Consider the following 19,568-nt stretch of genomic DNA (forward strand, 5'->3'; position numbering starts at 1 on the left):
AATCATCTATACCATCCATTTCATCCTAAAAATAAGTGTTCACCGATCTATAAGTTCTATACCATTTTTTGAGTTTCAAATTTTTATTGTCGGTATTGAAAATTGATTTTAGAACCATCGTAAAGATTTTTTATGCTCAAAGTGTTTTCCAGATGAAGGTTTGAGGTGAGGCTTTATTTTGTTTCCGCCTAAGAACTATAGAAACTTCATTATTCTTTTATTCAACTACTAAGCATTAGATATTTAGATAGCAGAGCAGATGTCCACATACTTCATTTTCACTTGCTTGACTTCCTGTGGGATATGCTTACGTGACGATTCTGTGCATATTGTATGCATACAAGCTAGAGAGAGATCTAAGATTTTGACCTCAATAATTGAGAGAGAGATCTAAGCTTTTGACCTCAATAATTGAGAGAAAGAGTATTTCACATTTTCAATAGTAGCTTTGTTAGCTTCGCTTTGGTCGAAGCCTTCGGATTTTAGGCCTAGACTGAAGCAAAACTTGGTGCTGCCACTTTGGTCATCTTTGGGATGATTCTGCCGAAGCTTTGAGCTTCTTCAACCGATATAAAAGTCTTTTTTTTCTTTATTTTCTTATTTTTAAAACTTTCAGCTCAAGTAACCTTATTCATGAAGGACATAGACAACATGCATGGATCTTGTATGACACATTCAACCTCATGCTAGCACCAATCGTTCAGCAGTTGTGTAAAGGTTAGCTTCTTCAATACACCCTACTCTTTCTTCCTCGTGGCATTGATCTTGTCTACGACATCAATTGTGGAATCATTCGAGATCAACAGCACCGGCCTTGGACTCCTTGACCATATCCCCCCAAAACCAGTGCTCTCTCCACACCCGATCCATTAGCTCTATTGGCACATTCTTTGTCTCGGGCAAGAACAAGTATACAAACAAAGTCATCACCATCACCCAACCCCCAAAAAAGAAGAAGATCCCGAACTTAAAACTACAAAGCATCGCCAAAAATGTTTGTGCAACTATAAATGTGAACAAGAAGTTCACCGCCACATTGATGCTCTGACATGCCGATCTGATCTCTAAAGGGAATATCTCACTAGGGACTAACCACCCAAGTGGGCCCCATGACCACGCGAACCCGGCTACATAGAAACCTATCATCACTAAAACAAAATAAGACCAATCTGTGCTCAACCCTTCTCCATGGTCGCCAAGTTTAGCCCCTATCACCCCACCTACAATCATTTGAGCCACAAACATTTGAGCCCCACCTACCAAGAACAATGTACGCCGACCAAAACGATCCACTGTTAGCATTGAAATGAATGTTGAGATGGTCCCAACAAGCCCTGTGACCACTGCAGACATAAGAGAGGCGCTCTCTCCAAACCCAATTGTTCGAAAAAGAAGGGGTGCATAGAATGAAATCACATTGATGCCAGTAACTTGTTGGAAGAATGGTATAGCAATTGACATGACCAATTGGGGCCGGTATCTCTTCTTCAGTAAGTCCTTGAATGGATGAGAAATGCTCTTTGAGATTTTGCTTGCTTGGATGAGATCTTCAAACTCGTCGTGTATATTTGTGGTTCCTCTGATCCTTTGGAGCATCATTTTTGCCTTATTGTGAGAGGCCTCCCTCTCAATCAAGCTATTGGGGGTGTCGGGGAGGAGTAGTGAGCCTAAAGTGAGAATGGAAGCGGGAACAGCGGCCAAGGCTAGGGAGACTCGCCACCCCCATCCACCAGATATCTTCTCGGTGCCATAGTTAATGAGATTTGCAGCAAGAACACCAACTCCAACACAGAATTGGAAGCCATTGTTTATGGCTCCTCGATATGGAGCTGGGGCCATCTCTGACAAGTATAGTGGGACAGCCTACAAAATGGATTAGATCAATGGGCGGGCTCCTACCAAATCGAGTGTCTATGTCAAAATTCTTGGTATGTTTTACAGTTTTGTTCTTAGTTTAAAGTGCTTTTTTTTCAAGGAATACTATTCTATGACCCATAGGACCATAGATAATCTACAGTCAAGTGTCATCGCCTTCCAACCAATGGATGGACATAGAAGAATGTGAGATGACCTAAATGTTAGGTCCCTCTCTTTCTCTATCACTATCCATCCATTGATGTATCGGTGATTTGCAAATATGTTATGGATTTTCCATGGTCAGTCATATGGATCATCGGTCACCTGGTTTGCGAATCCAACCCCAATCCCTAGCAAAACACGCCCGAATATGAGCATATAAATGTTCATGGCGGCACCCCCAAGCGCTGAACCGGCAAGAAATGCAGCACCACCAATCAGGATAGAAGGCTTGCGACCACACACACGCGTAACAGATGACGCAAAGAAAGAGGAGACGAGTCCAGCAATGTACAGTGAAGAAGTGAAAGAAGTCAAGAGTTCGCTATCAAATTTACAGTAATTGCTTCTGGTTGAATCCTCTTGCATCCTTCTGTATACTTCTGGGAAGAACTTCTCAAGGAAAGGCCCCATAGAAGTAACACCCCCTGTGTGACACCAATTGAACTTCATCATTTTTCAAAAGGAAAATCGTTTCATGCGGGCTGGACTGCATTTTTGGTTCCAAAGTATAAAGCGTCCATATTAAAGATGTTAAGATGGATGCAAATAGGTGGTCCATCTAAAAACAATTGAAACAAACGGTTTAATAGAATTATTAATTTTAATTTTCAAAATTTATTTAGTTTTTCATATTCATTATCTCCATGTTAGAGACTACATGTCCTTAAGAAATAGGTCCAAAAATCCATCCCAAAAATAGATTTTTAAGAGGTGACTCATTTCTACATGGATTCATGGGAACCGTGTCCTTTGCCAAAAGGTGGGGTTGAAGTTTTAAAATCCAAGTTTCTTATGATGAGGAGCATTTATATAGAGACGGTTTATATAAAGGCAACTTTACTTGTATAAATGAAGTTGTGATATTCTACACTGCCTGTTATAGTTGGATAGAGTAGGCTTGAATATGTGATAGTGTCAAAATTTGGCACGCCTGTCAAGCCAATCAAAATTTGGTGCATTTTTCAAAAAAGAGGTAAATTTATGCTTCCTAATTGAAAAGGAAGATGTAGATTACTGTAACATTACTTCAACAACTAAAGTTGCCAACTTGTATAAACTTCTTTCTTGTATAATATAATGATATTACAGTTGAAATAATAGCAAATTTGAGGTTAATTAAATTTATTTAAATTTAAAAAATGGGAAAATAAGCTAGGGTCGAACATGTGAACCGAGTGCTTCGGCCTAAAAAAAACCGTGTGCCTAAAAAGCTTGGTATTGCTAGATAGTCCCTATAAATATCTAACAAGTTATTATATTATATCATATACATAATAGGAAAGTTCTTGTAATTACCTCTTTTTTTATGGTATTTAAAATAGGGGCGACTGACCTCTATATTTTACATGTTAAGCTCATTCCTCCCTCTTTTTTTCCCATAATATCCCGGGTTCAAAATTGGAAGTTTGGAACCGGTTTTTGTATTTTTTGGCCTTGTTTTTAATTTGGAGCATCAAGAGCACAATTTTTTTGTTAAAAGGATCGGAACTTGAAGCTCTTACCAAGAACACGTATTTTTTCCTTCTTTGATGATGGTCAGGTCCGAAACTTAGAAGTTTTGAACCGAGTTGTTTGATCGGAGCACCATTTTAAAAATTGTTGATATGGATTTGGAGTTGGTCATCCGATTTGGGATTGATGGGCGAGTAACCTGGTCCCTTACTAGGACTAGGACTTGTTCTCACTAGAGGGATGCACTCGATTTTGTTTGAGAATTGGGTGAATCTATCAAAGAACTTGGCTATCTTTATAAGTTGAATTACCTCGTTCCCACCTTATTTATTTTTGTATTTTTTGGATTTTAAATATAGAATAATATTTTCAATATTCTCTGCCAATCTAGATTGGGATCTAAGCTTTTGAACACTAAGAAAAAGTATGGTTCTCAGTCATTTTTTTCGTTGCTCTTGGATGGAAGGATAATTTTACAAATTTTATCATTAGAAAAAGTTTATATAAAGTTGAAACCTTTAAAAAAAGAGTAGAATTAAGGTGTATCTCTAAAATCCTTGGAAAAAGATTGTTTTGATGTTAAAAAAAAAATCTAATTGATCATCTCGACATCGAGATGTATAGATATAGAAAAAAAGAGAGATTTCAAGTCTTAAAAATAATACATCTTGCAACATGTTGTTTGGACCGTCTATTTTCAATATTTTCATGCATTTATAGATCTGCTTAATTTGAATTATTTTTTGATTTTAAAATGTTATAATTAGAGATAAAAATATATTCTTGTGCCATCCTAAGAATTTTAAACGCCAAAATTGCATCACACAACAAAGTATGGAGATTTGATTGTTTAAGATTGCAACCTTATGCAAACCATACCCTTGACTTCCAAAATCAAAATCCTCAAAAAGAGGGAAAATTATACCCTTGACTTCCAAAATCAAAATCCTCAAAAAGAGGGATACACATTGGGATATGTTTTTTTCTAGTACTTTTTAAATCACTCAACTAAGACAATTATTAGTTTTTTTTACAGCCACCCTCTAAATAAAAAAAATAACTTTGTTTTAGATGAAAATACCTCGTATTCATGATTGTCAGTCAAAAAACTTGAAATTTGAAATTTTAAAGAGAGAAATTGTCTTAAAATTTCTATAGAGATTATCTAAAATTTCAAGTTTATGGAGAGAGAATGTATAGAGCATTTTTTGAGAGATAAATGATCTCAAATTATATAAAAAGATAGAGAAACTATCAAACTTTTAGTTTTAGAAAGAGAAAGTACCTGAAATTTTTAAAGAGAAAAACTATCTCAAAATTTTGAGAGTGACTATTTCAAATTTTAAGTTTTTGAAAGAGATTGTATTAAAGATTTAGAAAAAAAATTTAGAGGGAGAAACTATCTCAAAACTTTTATAGAGAGAGAGAGGATTTGCATTTCCAAAAAAAAGATACTCTTGGCAATCCAAACACGGAATTAGAATTTTTTTAATTTCTAGTAGATGCGATCCAAACAGCATACATCATATTCCAAGAAATGTCAATTCCAGTAAATCTCAATTCCAAGATTGACTTTTCTCGGGATTGAAAAATCCAGGGTTCCAAAGTGGCTCTAAATTATTAGAAAAAACAAAAAACAGGGAAGGGTTGGTCTTCCCCCATTGAATTACAAAAAAAATAAAACATAAAAAATAAATTTTTTTTGAAAAATATATCTTAATTTTCACCTAATTTAAAAAAAAAATCTATATTTTCATAAACATCGTCCATACCTTCTTCTTTTTTTTCACTTTTGATAATTATTATTTTTATCAAAATAACCTTCATGTTAGTCGTTCGTAAAACGTGACAACAAAAACCCTAAAATCATAGTCTTTAAAGTGTTGTGATAACTACGTAAACTCACATTTTATGGGACTTAAAATGCCAGTATTTTTTAGACAATAATTACAGTAAAACTACTACTGTCAATGTTTCTAAACTATACTAAAAAAGACTCTATTTTACTTTGTTTTGACCATTTCGAGGGGGCTGGCTTACTAAGAGATCCCAAACGTGTTCTTTGATGAGATGTCCCCGCAATTCAAAAGCAGCTCTTCTCCTCTGAAGGTCTCATTTTGTGATAATGGTTTGATCTGCGATTGATTTAGTCAGAAAAACCTACCTAATTATACAAACAAGAAAAAACAGGGAATTGTATAACCGTTATGGAGCTCATTCACTCACTTGGTCTGATTTGATGATGGGGTGCCTAAGCCTAAACCAAATGGAAAATTTTCCCATTTTTGCACACCTACGGAGCCATGAAAATTCAGGTCCTCATTGTAGATTTCATTCTTTCTCCAATTTCACATATCAAATCTCATGAGTTACAAACCAACCTCATCAAACCTACTTGCTCACCAGTTTCCATAAAATGCTATAACTTTCTAAATATTCATGAAAATATTCAAAAATTTAACAGATACCACTTTTTCACTCAAGACTCCGGAGTTCCACCAAAGCTGTAAAGCCCAGAAATTCGAAAAACAGCGACCCAATCATCCACTTCTCCTAAAAACGGCACTACCGTCTTTTAGGTTTCCAACCCATGAAAACATGATGAAAACCCATCCAATCGAAAAGCTAAAATACCCAAATCTCCATCACAAAAATAAACCCTAGATCTTTATACCCAATTGATACAAAAAATGCACAGGAATCTAATTTCTAGCAATCAGATGGAACATATATCGGTTCTGGTGCTTTTTATGATGGGTGTAGTGGGTTACCCTGGAAATGGTGTTTAATGGTGGGAGAATCTGGAACTAATCAAACTACTCCTTGGAGCGAGTTGCAGTGTGTTGCGGGTCAAAACAATCACGGTAGTTTTTTTTACCATAATTATCGTCCAAAACAATCAAGACATTTTAAGTGCAGTAAAACATGAAGTAGTTAGACTGTGAAAGCTATTTTGATAAAAACGTATAAAAAAGGAGGAGAAAAGAAAAGAAAAATATATAAAAGTATTGAGTTTTTTTTTTAATAAGACAAAAATTAAAGTATATGTTTGATAATTTTTTAAAAATAAAAAATAATAATTGAAAACACTCTTTAATAATGAGTGTTTTTTTTTCTAATTAAAGTATATTTCTCATAATTTTTTTAAAATAAAAATAATAATTAAAAACACTCTTTAATTGAGATTACCTTTCTTTTTCTTTGGTTTGTAGAAAGGGATAATTATCAACCCAAAAGGACAAAAGATGACCTCTCCCCTTTGAGGATGGTGTGAAGAGGGATGCATTTTCCTTTTGTATCTTTCTTTCCACCCCAATGCTTACCATGGAGATGTGAACAAAAATCTCTATCTAATTCTCTCTCCTCCTCTTCCTCCCTCTCTCTCTCTACCAGGAGAACTTTGAGTCTCTACTTATACATACACCAAGGAAACTTCAACTCTCTCTCTCTACATCCATCTATGTCCATGTCCGAGTAAAGAAAGTGATGCAGTAAAATTACCTGAAATTCCGATGTCATAACCGAAGATGAGACCTCCTGTGGCCGCCACCATGCATGCAAATAGCACAAATGGAGTCATCTTCCCACTGTACTCCTTTGACGATCCACTCGATCCCACTCCAACCACCATCCTCTCCATCTCTCTCTCTCTTTCTCTTCTCTCTCAGGAGGCAATTCAACTCTCTCTCTCTCTCAATCTCAACCAGGAAGTATTTGAAGTTTCTCTCTCTCTCTCTCAAAAAAGCAGTAAGCACTTCAACTTGCTCACCTCTCTATAAATCAGGAAGCACTTCATCTCCCTCTCTTGTTTTTAATAGGAAATTCTTCCCTTTTGAATGCTCACTTCATCTCTCTCTCTCTCTCTCTCTCATAACTCCCAAAGTTGAATCATGGTGTTTTCCTCTTGAAACTCCCCCATTGGAGTTTAATGAAAGACTTGGAAGAACAAGAAATTACCCCCCAAAAATCTTATATAGGGGGGACCCTAAAATTTTTTTGATTGCTGTTCTACACTAATGAAATGCCAAAGCAGCCAGTTTTGACTGACTGGCATATATATTCAACGGATATGTGATATTTGCTTTTCCTATTAAAAATCTATAACATTTCTTTTATGGAAAATGGTTCAATAGTGCTGCAGTCCTATCAAAATAAATAACGTCTCATCTCATAATTTTTCAAAAATTACAAGGTTGAAAAACCTTAAAATCGATCATCTCAGCTTGAACATTATGGTTGTGAAAGAAAATTAGGATTTTAAGTTTTAAAAATAGTGTATATTGCAACAAATCATATGAAGCATCAATTTCACCCTAAAATTAAGTTTTCACCAATCGGCAAGACGTGTACCATTTTTTTAATATCAAATTTTATTGTCGGTGTTGGAACTTGATTTTAGAGCCATCATGGAGATTTTCGATGTCTCACATGAGGATTTGACGTGAGGTTTTATTCTGTTTTTATAAAACTTAGGCCCTATAGAAATTTTTTTTTTTTTTTACAAATGTTCAAAAGTTTTATTGATTGATTAGGCGAAAGAAATTACATTAGAACAAATCCGAAGGCAACGAGGCACCTCCAAATAATCGGTAATGGAGTTTGCTTTCCGAAAGACATAATAAACTTCATCCTTTTCTTTAATTAATATTTAGATATAACAGCAAATGTTCCCCACCATACATCTTTTTCTAGACGTTTCACGTGTTTGGACTTTGTGCGATATGCTTACTTATAGAGTGACGTGAGATATGCCTAATATCGAGTGACGATTTCAGGCAATGTTTGAAAAATCAACGAATTGAGCTGGAGTCGGATAATTCAAAACAGGTATCGCTCTTGTCATGATACCGTTAGATTTGATTCGGAGTCGGGTGATTCGAACCTGGTATCGCTCGTGTCAACATACTGGTGATTCAATCCGGATCGAGATCGTTCATGTCAATGCGATCTAAAATCAGACGATCTGAATCGAGTATTGCCCCATGTTTTAAAAGATCGGACTTACTACTTCCATCACGCTCGGGTCACGTAATCGCGGCGCTTGCGTGCCCCGCCATTTTTTTATTCAATTCACGCAAGCGCGTGACTCTCTCTGCCTATTCAAACAAACACCTGCACACGTTTAACGTTATGCAACGCGTTATATTACACATATTTTATGTCGCATTGTCTTCGATGCGCAAAAAATCTCATGGTCACGACCCCGCGTTTCTTCTCTTTCTCTCTCTCACCATCATCAATCTCTCTTTGCGCATCCGACCTTCTGCTGCGTTCAAGCTTGATAGAAGAACATAATCACCGCTATGTCTCGGTTCGAGTGGACCCAATTGGGCTCGACCCAATTCACTAAGCTTTACATGTCCATGAACCCAACAAAGTCCTCCAAATAGCTCAATAGGCATCTCTCTCGTGAATTCACGGGCTTCTCTCACTAAACCAGCCCTTCCCTAATGATCAATCATGCAGCCAAATTATTTATGGTGGCGATAAATTGCTCCAAATTAATGACCTTTTTATTTTAAATGATGGCCGTAAATTGTTCCAAATTATTTATGCTGTTTGTATTAGGTAGGGATGGGTGGGTACTATAAATATATTTTTCTCTCATATATATAAGGACATTTATAAAATAAAATGATCTATAATTCTTTTTAAGATTAACTTTATTTATTTATTTTTAATATTTAATCATTATTACGATTAATTATATTTATTTATTTTTATAATATACAAATATAAAGTACATATAATTAATCTTTAATTATATATAATTACAAAAATAAAATTCCATATAATAATTTGCAAAAATTAACATAATTATATGAAATTATTGTACTAAGTCATAGGATATTAAAAAAGTACAAAATAATACTAATACTGGTTTTTTGAACATTTTAAAAAATACTAGTTTATGAGATATTTTAAGAGAGAAAAATAACACCAGATCATACCACTTTAGAATTTATTCCAAGTTGCTTTATCAATTTGTTCACATTGGAAATATGAAATTTTATTTATTTATTTTTCTAATTATATTAAAATATGATTGCAAATTTATGCTATATTTCTAGCAACACTAACTATTACACATTAGATTTATTTATTTTTTAGGGTCATACCCTTGTTTTTTAATCATGTTTATTATAATTAGCAATTATACTAATTACAATAATAATCAAATCTTATATTTTATTTATTAATTTCTTTACGTTATAAATTATGTAATGTATTATTTTTTATTATAGTTATAACTTAGATTTTTAAATTAGATGATATTATAAGACAAATTTCAAATTTATTCTTATTCGTATAGTAAAATGATGATAAAATAATAAAATACAAACCAATAATTCTAATTTCAATATATAATTTAGTTAAGTTTTAATAAATATTTGATGAGAATCTTCATAAAAGGAAAGAACATCTCAATATTCGCATGTTGATACGAAAAAAATGAAAGTTATTAATGAAATACCCCTATTTCTTATTGGATTTCTAAAAAACAACATTTATAATGAAATTTAATAATGTTTTTTGGATTTTTTTGAAGGCTTAATCTGACCGGTTCGGTCGATTTCCGATCCGAATCGCCAATTCACCGATCCGGATGGGTTTTCAGGGTGCCCGATTCGACGCACCGATTCGTTTTTTAAACCACTGATTCCAAGCATATTGTATGTCTACAAGAGCGAGAGAGAGAGAGAAAGAGAGAGAGAGAGAGAGAGAGAGAGAGAGAGAGAGGGAGAGGGGGGAGATCTAAGATTGTGCCTCACAAATTGTTACAGAGAGAGAAAGTATTTCAAATTTTTATTATAGGGGTGGGGTCAAGTCATCTGGGTACGGGTCTAGTCGGATTCGAACGTGGACCCAACTGGATCTGAATTCACCGCTCACTTGGATACAAATTCACCGGACCTAGACCCAAAAATATATTGTGGATCCTAGACACGGCCCCGATCGGATCCGATCCAAAAATTAAAATATCTATGTATTTAACTATATTTAAATATACTTCATATATTGAGACCTAAAAATATTATTGAATCTGGACCCGAATAGTGTTCGGGTCCAAGATTTGGACCCACACCCGACCGGCTAAGTCCAATTTTTAGACCCATACCCGGACCAGAATAGAGTCTACCCCTTGGGTCTCGAGTCTGGTTTAGGTCCATTGCCACCCCTAATTTCAAGAGAGAGGCCAAGAAAGATGGTTGGCTCATTTTGATGTAAAAATGGATTTTGTTGCTATGATTTCTAAGGTGCAGGCCACATGGTTATTATTTTAACCGGTGCTTGAAAAATTGGCTAGTTTATTATTATTATTATTATTTACAAAATCAAAATATAAAAATTCAAATTACCTGTGGTTTCTCTACCAAATCCTTTCAAATTCGTCACAAATTATTATTCATCTCTCCCACGTTGATCTAAAATAGCCTAAAAAATATTTTAGTACCGTTCAAAATCCATTTTCTTTTAATATTCATCACTGTGATGTTCGAGATTACAACTGTCAAGATTGGAGTCAATTTGGCGGTCTAACTAGTCGGCCCATGACCAGTACATTAATCGTTCTTGTCCAAACCAAATTGAGATTGGTTGAAAATCAATCAAAACAATAATATTTGATTAATTTTGACCTATTGGATTTGGCTAGTTAGAACAATTAGACAAAGTTGGACAATTTTTTTTTATAATATATTTCATATTTTTAAATTATTATTTTTATGTTTCTTAATACATATATATATGGGTTTTGTTTCTTGCATCCTTAAACAATCCAATTAAAGTACACCTCCAAATTCTATCATAGCATGTAATTTTGGTGTAAGAAATTATTAGGATTATCTGAAAATCTATTTTCCTATCTTATTATAAAATTATAAGCTTCGAAAATAGTTAAAATCAAGTAGATCTACAAACATATGAAAATCTTGAAAATGGAAGGTCTAGATAATGCATTGTAAGATGCACTATTTCTGGGACTCAAAATCTGTTTTTTGTAATATTCATACATCTCTATGTCGAGATGATCAACTAGAGGGTTTTTCAATATTAAAACAATATTTCCGATGAATTTTTTAGGTGCATCTGTATTTTTGAAGAATTAAGATGAACCTTCCAAAAATAAGTTTCAAAATTTATATATGATAAGACTATTTCTTTTTTGGTACAAAGCCACCGTAAAACAGTTTTTTGGACATTAAGCCCATTAACGCCAACTACTAAATTTCACAACTGTAACATTATTTTACCAAAGGTAGATAGTCTTATTATATATATTTTCTTTTAAAATATTAATTTTATAGTTTTATTTTCGAATTCATAATTAATTGAAATTCTAAATCCCTTATCCATCTCTTAGAGAATATTTTAAAGGAAACTTATAATAACACACTTAAAAGTTCATTCTTAAAAATGCACTTAAAAGTTCATTCTTAAAAATGCAGATAGGTGGGCTAGGCATAGGGGCAAGGCGGGTCGGTTTGGATCCAGGTCCATGTTCAGAACTAAAAAAAAATGATATAGAACCTAAATTCGAATCTAGAACAGAACGAAACCGAACTCATCAATCCTGGACCCGGATCCGAAAATATTGTGTGGGACTCGGACCCAATCTGACCTGACACAAAAATTAAAATATTTATGTATTTAGCTATATTTCATATATTGGGACCCGAAAAATATTACCGGACCCATAACTGAATAGTGTTTGGGTCCAAGATTTGGACCCGGACCCAATCCACCAGGTCCAAAATTTTGAACCTCTACCCGGACCAATATAGGGTCAAATCCTCGGGTCCCAAGTCAGGTCCATTGCCACCCCTAGCTAGGGCTTGGCCGACTCAGCAAGTTGGCTCGGCCAACATTTTTTAAAATATAATAAAATTATAGAATTTTGGTTGTTGCAAAAATTTAAACGAGGTTAGGATTCTCAAATCAATGTAATAAAATATCCTTATAAATTAAAACTCATAGAAGTATGGTTTTAGAGTTAAATGGAAAGCTCTCTATGTTCTCCGTACAACATACAAGTTCTATCCTCTCCCTTATCCAACTGTCCATTTTTTAATGGAGGGCTAAGATTTTCCCAATCATAATGTCACGTCTCTACACTATTTTATTTTGTATTTTTTTTTCTATAAACTATTTTGAAACCAAATTTTGGACGTCCACTCCTCTATTAAACTCGCAGGAATGAAAAATATAAAAAAAAAATTGAAAGTTTCAAGGGGTATTTTGATCATTAGTTTTATCAAAAAATTATTGTTAATATTTTTCATAGGTGCGCCTCAATGAGAAGATGGCATGTACCAAATTTAATATTCAGAAAAATTATATTAAAAAAAAACTAAAATAAAATACTTTGAGACGTCGGATCTAAGATCAAACAGTGCGTGACTCTCTTGAAAAAATTGAAGGCGGGATGGTAGGGGAGGATAGAACTTTTATGTTGTAAGGGGACATAGAAAGCTTTCCCTAGAGTTAATTGGTCAAAGTCTTGATTCTTGATTTAGCAAAATTAGGGCAGCCACCCACTAGTTCCGATTCAAATTGGCAATCCTATTTTTGAACCTTGGCTGAACTATTTAACATGTCACCTATTTTTTATTATCTAATTTTAAATATCTCTATTGGCGTTTACATGAGGGGGCTACCTTATTGGCGCGTCTGACAAGGTAGGACTTACCTATTTGATAACGATAAATAAATAATATATATTTTTAAAACATTGTTCATTTTAACTGGATGGTGTAGATAAGAGATTGATACAATAAAATTATTTATTTTTACTATAAAGACAAATAAATAATATATATTTTTAAAACATTGTTCATTTTAACTGGATGGTGTAGATAAGAGATTGATACAATAAAATTATTTATTTTTACTATAAGGAGGTCACAATCATTTATAGCTATTAGATGTAAAATCTAATAGATTGAAGTGTGTCAACATTTGAGAAATTTTGTTTTTAAATTTACACTCATTATATATCCCCAACTATCTGATTTCACATCTAACAGTCAATAATGATTATGACCTCTTTGTATTAAAAGCAAATAGCAAATAATTTCATCATGTACATTTCCTAAATTTAATAAGGTCAACCCCTAAATTTAATAAGCGGTGACAATGGGTCGGGTTGGACCAGACCCAAAAAATTGATATGGGATCTGACCAAATTCATCGGACATGAACCCGGACTCAACCCAAAAATTAAAATATCAGTATTTAACTATATTTAAATATATTTCATATATTTCATATATTTAGATCAGACTTGAATAGTTTTCAGGCCCAAGATTTGGACCTGGGCCCACCCAACCCAAATCGGATCTACCCCAGGGTCCGATCCACTAATGTTATAAACTTTTTTGTGAAATAAATTGATAAACTTTCCCATTTTTCAAAGGGTGTCGTTTGTATAAAGTCGAGGCTCTAAACAATCAAAGTAAAGCATACCTTCGAATAGAATCGAGAAATATGGTTTCAATACTGGAAATCTTTGTGATAGCCTTAAAATATATTTGGGTGCAGTTGGCACACGGATGTATCTGTAGCTGTAGAGGTAAGGTGCACCTGCAAATTTTATCATGGTATATAACTTTGATGTAAAATGCTTTTAGGATTATCTCAAAATCTATTTTTATATCTAATTATAAAATTTTAAATTTAAAAATGGTTAAAATCAAGTAGATCTATAAACATATGGAAATCTTGAAAATGGACGGTACAAATAATATATTGTAAAATGCACTATTTTTTAGACTGAAAATCTTTTTATTTTTTATGGTTGTACATCTCAATGTCGAGATGATCAATCAAAGGCTTTTTCAACATTAAAGCTACTTTTTTTTTATGGATTTTTGAGGTGCATCCATCCGTAGTTCTACATTATAAGATTGCATCTTTATATAAATTTTTTCCAATATATTTTTATCGTTAATTATAAAATTTAAAACTTTAAAAGTAGTATAGATTAAATAGATATATGAAAACTTGAAAATTGATGATAAAAAAATACATTGTAAAATGCACTATTTTTAAAACTTGAAATTCATTTTTTTCTCATTGCCATTAATCTTATATGAAAACTTGAAAATTGATGATAAAAAAATACATTGTAAAATGCACTATTTTTAAAACTTAAAATTCATTTTTTTCTTATTGCCATTAATCTTAATATCGAGATGATCAATTTTAGGAAATTTGAGCAAAACAACCAATTTTCGAGGTGCCCTCTAATTTGATTGTTTAGAGCCTCCGCTCCATATAAACTTTTCCAAAAGGGAGTCGCGTGTCAAATTCTTCGGCCAAAACTCTGGTCCATCAGAAAACCAGAGAGAGAGATTTCCATAGGGTGAGAGACTGTATTTTTAAGTACCGGAAAAAGCCAGAGAGGGTTTCTTGAATCCTGAATTCTCCTGATTGCTAACGGACGCGAGTAAACCAAGGAGCTCCTGGAAGAGAGAGAGAGAACTTTTAATATCAGGCAAATTTTGAGAGAGAGATGAACTCTTTTCTGAACCCGAACAAAAAACCCAAGAGAAACAGCAACACCAAGCCCATCTTCAACCCCCTCTCATGTCTATTCCTCTTTCTGTCTATCATCTCTCTCTTCTTTATCCTCCTCTCGCCCTCCTCTATAACACGCTTCACTTTCTCTCTCAAGAACTCCCCCCCTCAATGCAACCCAAAATCAACGGCCAAAACCCTAGAATTCCTTCCCAAAGGCGAGAAATATCTCTGGTATTCACCTCACAGTGGGTTTAGTAACCAGGTATCGGAGCTGAGGAACGCATTCTTGATCGGCAGTTTGCTCAATCGGACGGTCATTATTCCTCCCATCTTGGATCATCACGCAGTGGCCCTTGGAAGTTGCCCCAAATTTAGGGTTTCGAGCCCTTATGAAATTAGAGTTTCGGTTTGGGATCACATTGTTCATCTGATGCAAAATTCCAGGTTTTCTTTTTTATCCCCTTCTCTTTTTTCATGGAAATTTGGTCACTGAAAATTCCTTTTTCTCTCAAGGGGATGACCAAAATGCCCCTACTGTTTTTCTTGAATGCCTAATTTATGCTTTATTGAAAGGGGCATTGTTTTTTGTAGTAAAATGTCTAATATTCTCTAATAAAAAGGTACTGTAGTCTCACCTTGCAAAAAATTTGATCTCTGATTGCTTTTTTGTGGGAAAAAACTAGGTTAACAAATGCTGTTTTAGATTGCAATTTTGATGTTGTGGCTTCCAACTTATCTAAGTACAATGTGGGATTGTGCATGTATGTGATTGTATGTATCTTAATCAATCTTGATTGTGCATGTATGTGATTGTGCATGTATCTTAATCAATCTTGATTGTGCATGTATGTGATTGTGTATCAATATACAAATGACAAATTAATTAACATCCCCAAGTAATTAATCTGAGCTTAAACATGCTTTGTCCTAGTTGAGTAGTATTTCTCATTCATTCAAGTTCTTGGAGAGTCCATGGTCAATGTGGCAACTTTTCTTTTTGAAGCATGAAAGAATACAGTGGTATCAATGGTAGAAATTAGTGTTTCAAAACAAGGATCCGGCATGGAACTAGCCAAGGGGTGGGTCCAATTCGGCTTGCTAAGTCCCGTGTCTAACTGGTCAAGACTCAGAGTCAGAGATGAATCGATGGTTTTTCTTCTGAACACCCAGACGGACATGGCTACTTGGGTCATCCTCGTCAGGGTCATTGGGAACCAGCAGTTCTGAGTGACTTGGATGTGTTAGAGTCGGGCTAACCAAGTTTTAAACCCTGGTTGAAAGAGTTAATGGTGACCCCAACTTGGCTACAATTTGATGGTGCCCTATTCATTCAATTTGCTTCAATCTTTTTTTTTTGAGAAGGTTATGTAGGCATGGAGCGTGAGATGTAGTGCTATGAAAACCCAGCTGCCACCACCTTGACCCATGCCCGATTCCTCACTCCGAGTATTTTTCTTGGGCACTCACAAACCTCTGCTAATTTCCATAATGTAGAATATCTTATGAACAAGTCTAATTTGAGAAATTAATAAATTGGACAATTGAGTTAATAAATGACTTTGTTGGCTCGATTAGAAAATAATAATACTAAAAATAATAATCACATTTTGAAACTGTTCTGTTGTTGAGCTCAAGGAAAGAAATTTACATTGATATGAAAGTCTTCAAAAAAACTTAATTATCCATTGTTAAAAGGGTGCGGTTTGTATAAAGCCGAGGCTCTAAACGATCAAAGTAAAGTGCACCTTCAAATAGTGTCAAGAAATGTGGTTTCAATACTGGAAATCTTCGTGATAGCCTTAAAATATATTTTCATCTCTAATTATAAAATTTAAAGCTTCAAAAATAGTGTAGATCGAGCAAATCTATGAAAACTTGAAAATCTTGAAATTGACAGTCCAAAAATGCATTACAAGATGCACTATTTCCAAAACTTAAAATCTATTTTTTTCTCATGTCCATGCATCTTGAGGTCAAGATGAATAATTTGAGGATATTTGGACATCAAAACAACCTCTTCTAGTGAAATTTTTGAGGTGTGCCCTAATTTGATTGTTTAGAGCCTCGCACTTATATAAACTTTTCCCCGTTAAAATGGCCACCCCAAATGTAATTGTCTCACCACCTATAACTACCAAAAAATTGTTTTGTTGAGCTCAAGGAAGAGAATTTTCATTGATGTGTAAATACTCGAACGAGCCTCAATTTAACCACTGTTAAAATGGCTACCCCAAATTTAATTGTCTCTCTGCAACCTATAACTACCATAGAAGAACTAAGCGCTACAAATAAATTATTGAAAAGGGATAAGCATGACAATATCTCCTTCTCTCTCATTCGCCCTGTTTTTTCGTTGGGCATGCTGCCCTGCTTGCATTTGTGAACTTGTTATGGTATTCTCATTCTTGAAGAATTATGTTCTGTGTAGACTATGATAACTCTGTATCATTTATGCAGGTACGTTTCAATTTCAGATGTTCTTGATCTTTCATCATTAAAACACTCCGTAAAAATGATTGATTTCAGAGTTTTTGCTTCACTATGGTGTGGCATAAGCATGGACGAAGCTTGCTCTGGTAGCCTATGTTGTGGTCTTTCCCAATTTACTTCTCAATGGGGGGACTTAAAACAATGCGGGTCTTTGTTATCTGGTCTCAAATACAACTCAGACTGTGTATATGGGGTAACTGAAGATTGCAGGACAACAGTGTGGACACTGCAACCTAACACTGATGGGTCTTTGGACTCTTTTCAACCTGATGAAAGCCTAAGGAAAAAGAAGAATATATCTTACATTAGAAGACGTAGAGACTTGTTTAAGGCCTTTGGTCCTGGTTCAAAGGCTCATGTAGCCAAAGTTTTATCTTTTGGGAGCCTTTTCTCTGCACCTTATAACGGTTCCCAGCTTTATATTGATGCCCATGATGCTCCAGCCGATGCTTATATACAGCCTTTGCTTGGAAAAATTGAATTTCTTCCATTTGTTGCAGAAATATTAAGTGCAGGAAAGGAGTTTGTCGAGAAGAAGATTAGGGTCCCTTTCCTATGCGCTCAGCTTAGATTGCTGGATGGGCAGTTCAAGAACCATTGGAAGGCCACCTTCTCGGCCTTGAGAGAGAAAATCCAATCCTTGCAAGCTCAGCTTGAGGGTTCGGATAAGCTGATGAATATTTTCATAATGTCTGATCTACCACCTTCAAATTGGTCTGGAACTTACTTGGGGAAGTTGGCAAGTGACCCCAATTCCTTCAAGATTTATACCCTCAAAGAAAGCGATGAATTGGTTTCAAAAGTTGCTGAAAAACTCATGGCCAGAGAGCATGGGATTAGGTCTGGTTATTACCCAAGAGAGATTGTCAGCATGGATAAGAGGAAACAGTGTGTCTCTTCCAGGGTTTTGCCTGAAGTGCTTATGTATGTGGAGGAAACAGTCTGTAGCTGTGCTTCTCTAGGTTTTGTTGGGACTTCTGGTTCAACCATTGCCGAGAGTATAGAGTTGATGAGAAAGAACAACGTCTGTTTGGATTCAAATAATTCATAGTTTTTTACCCATTCTCAGTCATTTCTGCGAGTGAGTTTTCTTAAGGATCCAGCTTTCCCAACATTCGAAGCTTTTCATTGGCATTGGAAGCATGTGGCGAAAATCTTCATAAATCCTCATGTGGGCATTCACTTCATGGAATGAGAGCACAATGTAGTGATGCATTTTACATCTCCCATTGGAGGCATTAGTTGCTGAATTTTAACGCAATTTGCTTTGTCTAGAACTTTGGTTTCTGCAATTGTGGGTAAAACGGGCAAATCCATATTCAATGCGCTAAGGATCAAACTTCGGCCTCCTAGTAACTACACGAAGATACCAACCACTTTTAATGAAGTGTCTTATGGAATTGATGCATTGAACAGGTTATTACCCCAGGCTTTCTCTCTCAACATAGCGCATACAACTGGTGACCTTGATCAAATGCTCTTGCACCGTCCGTGGTTTGTTGGCAAGGTGACTTCAAGGCTGGACCGAAGTTATTCTCCTTTCTTTGGCTTGCTTTCTTGTGCAAAACAAGGATATGCTCCAAGTCCAAATTAAGCAAATTGTAACTTAATTGCATTATCAAATCTCTCCTTTGCAAAATAACTGTATCGCAAAAGAATGTGAAGAGGCAACGCGAACTTGGGTAGTTCTTATTCTTCATTTTTTATTGGTTCTTCCAACTAAGAGCTACATTATGGATCTGTATGTGTTCCTGGAAGGTTGCTTTGCATTGATAAAAAAGAGTGAAACAGAGGTAAATTTTTGCATGGTGTAGATCTTCTTTAGCACTTCATGTTTTTAGATCTTTTCCTTGTTTATAGGAGGCAATATGTATATTGTTAACATTATCAGCATTTATATATTTTTATTTATATTTTTTGTTTTTAGAATGGATGTATTTGTTTGAGTAGTTCAACGAGGAAGAGGTCCCCAACCCATGGCATAACTAGAAATGGAACTCTGGACGTTGCCTTGCAGACCCCTG

The 19,568-nt window shown here is 34.8% G+C and overlaps 2 protein-coding genes across 2 annotated transcripts; one reads left to right on the top strand and one right to left on the bottom strand.

Moving 5' to 3' along the window:
• Positions 1 to 571: 571 nt before the first annotated feature.
• Positions 572 to 7,280, bottom strand: LOC18428214 (hexose carrier protein HEX6). The gene is made up of 3 exons (XM_006837252.4): positions 7,033 to 7,280; positions 2,182 to 2,504; positions 572 to 1,863 (listed from the first exon to the last, which is right to left on the bottom strand). Exons 1-3 carry the CDS (start codon positions 7,169 to 7,171, stop codon positions 790 to 792), a joined length of 1,536 nt encoding a protein of 511 aa, XP_006837315.2. The 5' UTR covers positions 7,172 to 7,280; the 3' UTR covers positions 572 to 789.
• A 7,489-nt stretch (positions 7,281 to 14,769) lies between these two features.
• On the top strand, positions 14,770 to 19,350 carry LOC18428213 (O-fucosyltransferase family protein). Its single transcript, XM_006837251.4, has 2 exons — positions 14,770 to 15,498; positions 17,512 to 19,350. The coding sequence occupies exons 1-2, from the start codon at positions 15,047 to 15,049 to the stop codon at positions 18,593 to 18,595; spliced, it is 1,536 nt and encodes a 511-aa protein (XP_006837314.1). The 5' UTR covers positions 14,770 to 15,046; the 3' UTR covers positions 18,596 to 19,350.
• Positions 19,351 to 19,568: the final 218 nt, after the last annotated feature.

This window comes from Amborella trichopoda, chromosome 13 (genome assembly GCF_054954075.1).
Source record: "Amborella trichopoda isolate Santa Cruz 75 chromosome 13, AtrichopodaSantaCruz75HAP2 v2.0, whole genome shotgun sequence".
NCBI lineage: Eukaryota > Viridiplantae > Streptophyta > Magnoliopsida > Amborellales > Amborellaceae > Amborella > Amborella trichopoda.

What these genes read in the sequence shown, in the direction of transcription:
- LOC18428214 (XM_006837252.4), bottom strand. Translation starts at nt 7,171, where the DNA reads ATGGAGAGGATGGTGGTTGGAGTGGGATCGAGTGGATCGTCAAAGGAG. An exon ending in TTATGACATCGGAATTTCAG is followed by an intron (nt 2,505 to 7,032) that starts GTAATTTTACTG and finishes GGTGTCACACAG; the next exon opens with GGGGTGTTACTTCTATGGGG. An exon ending in GGGTTGGATTCGCAAACCAG is followed by an intron (nt 1,864 to 2,181) that starts GTGACCGATGAT and finishes TCCATTTTGTAG; the next exon opens with GCTGTCCCACTATACTTGTC.
- LOC18428213 (XM_006837251.4), top strand. Translation starts at nt 15,047, where the DNA reads ATGAACTCTTTTCTGAACCCGAACAAAAAACCCAAGAGAAACAGCAAC. An exon ending in CATCTGATGCAAAATTCCAG is followed by an intron (nt 15,499 to 17,511) that starts GTTTTCTTTTTT and finishes TCATTTATGCAG; the next exon opens with GTACGTTTCAATTTCAGATG.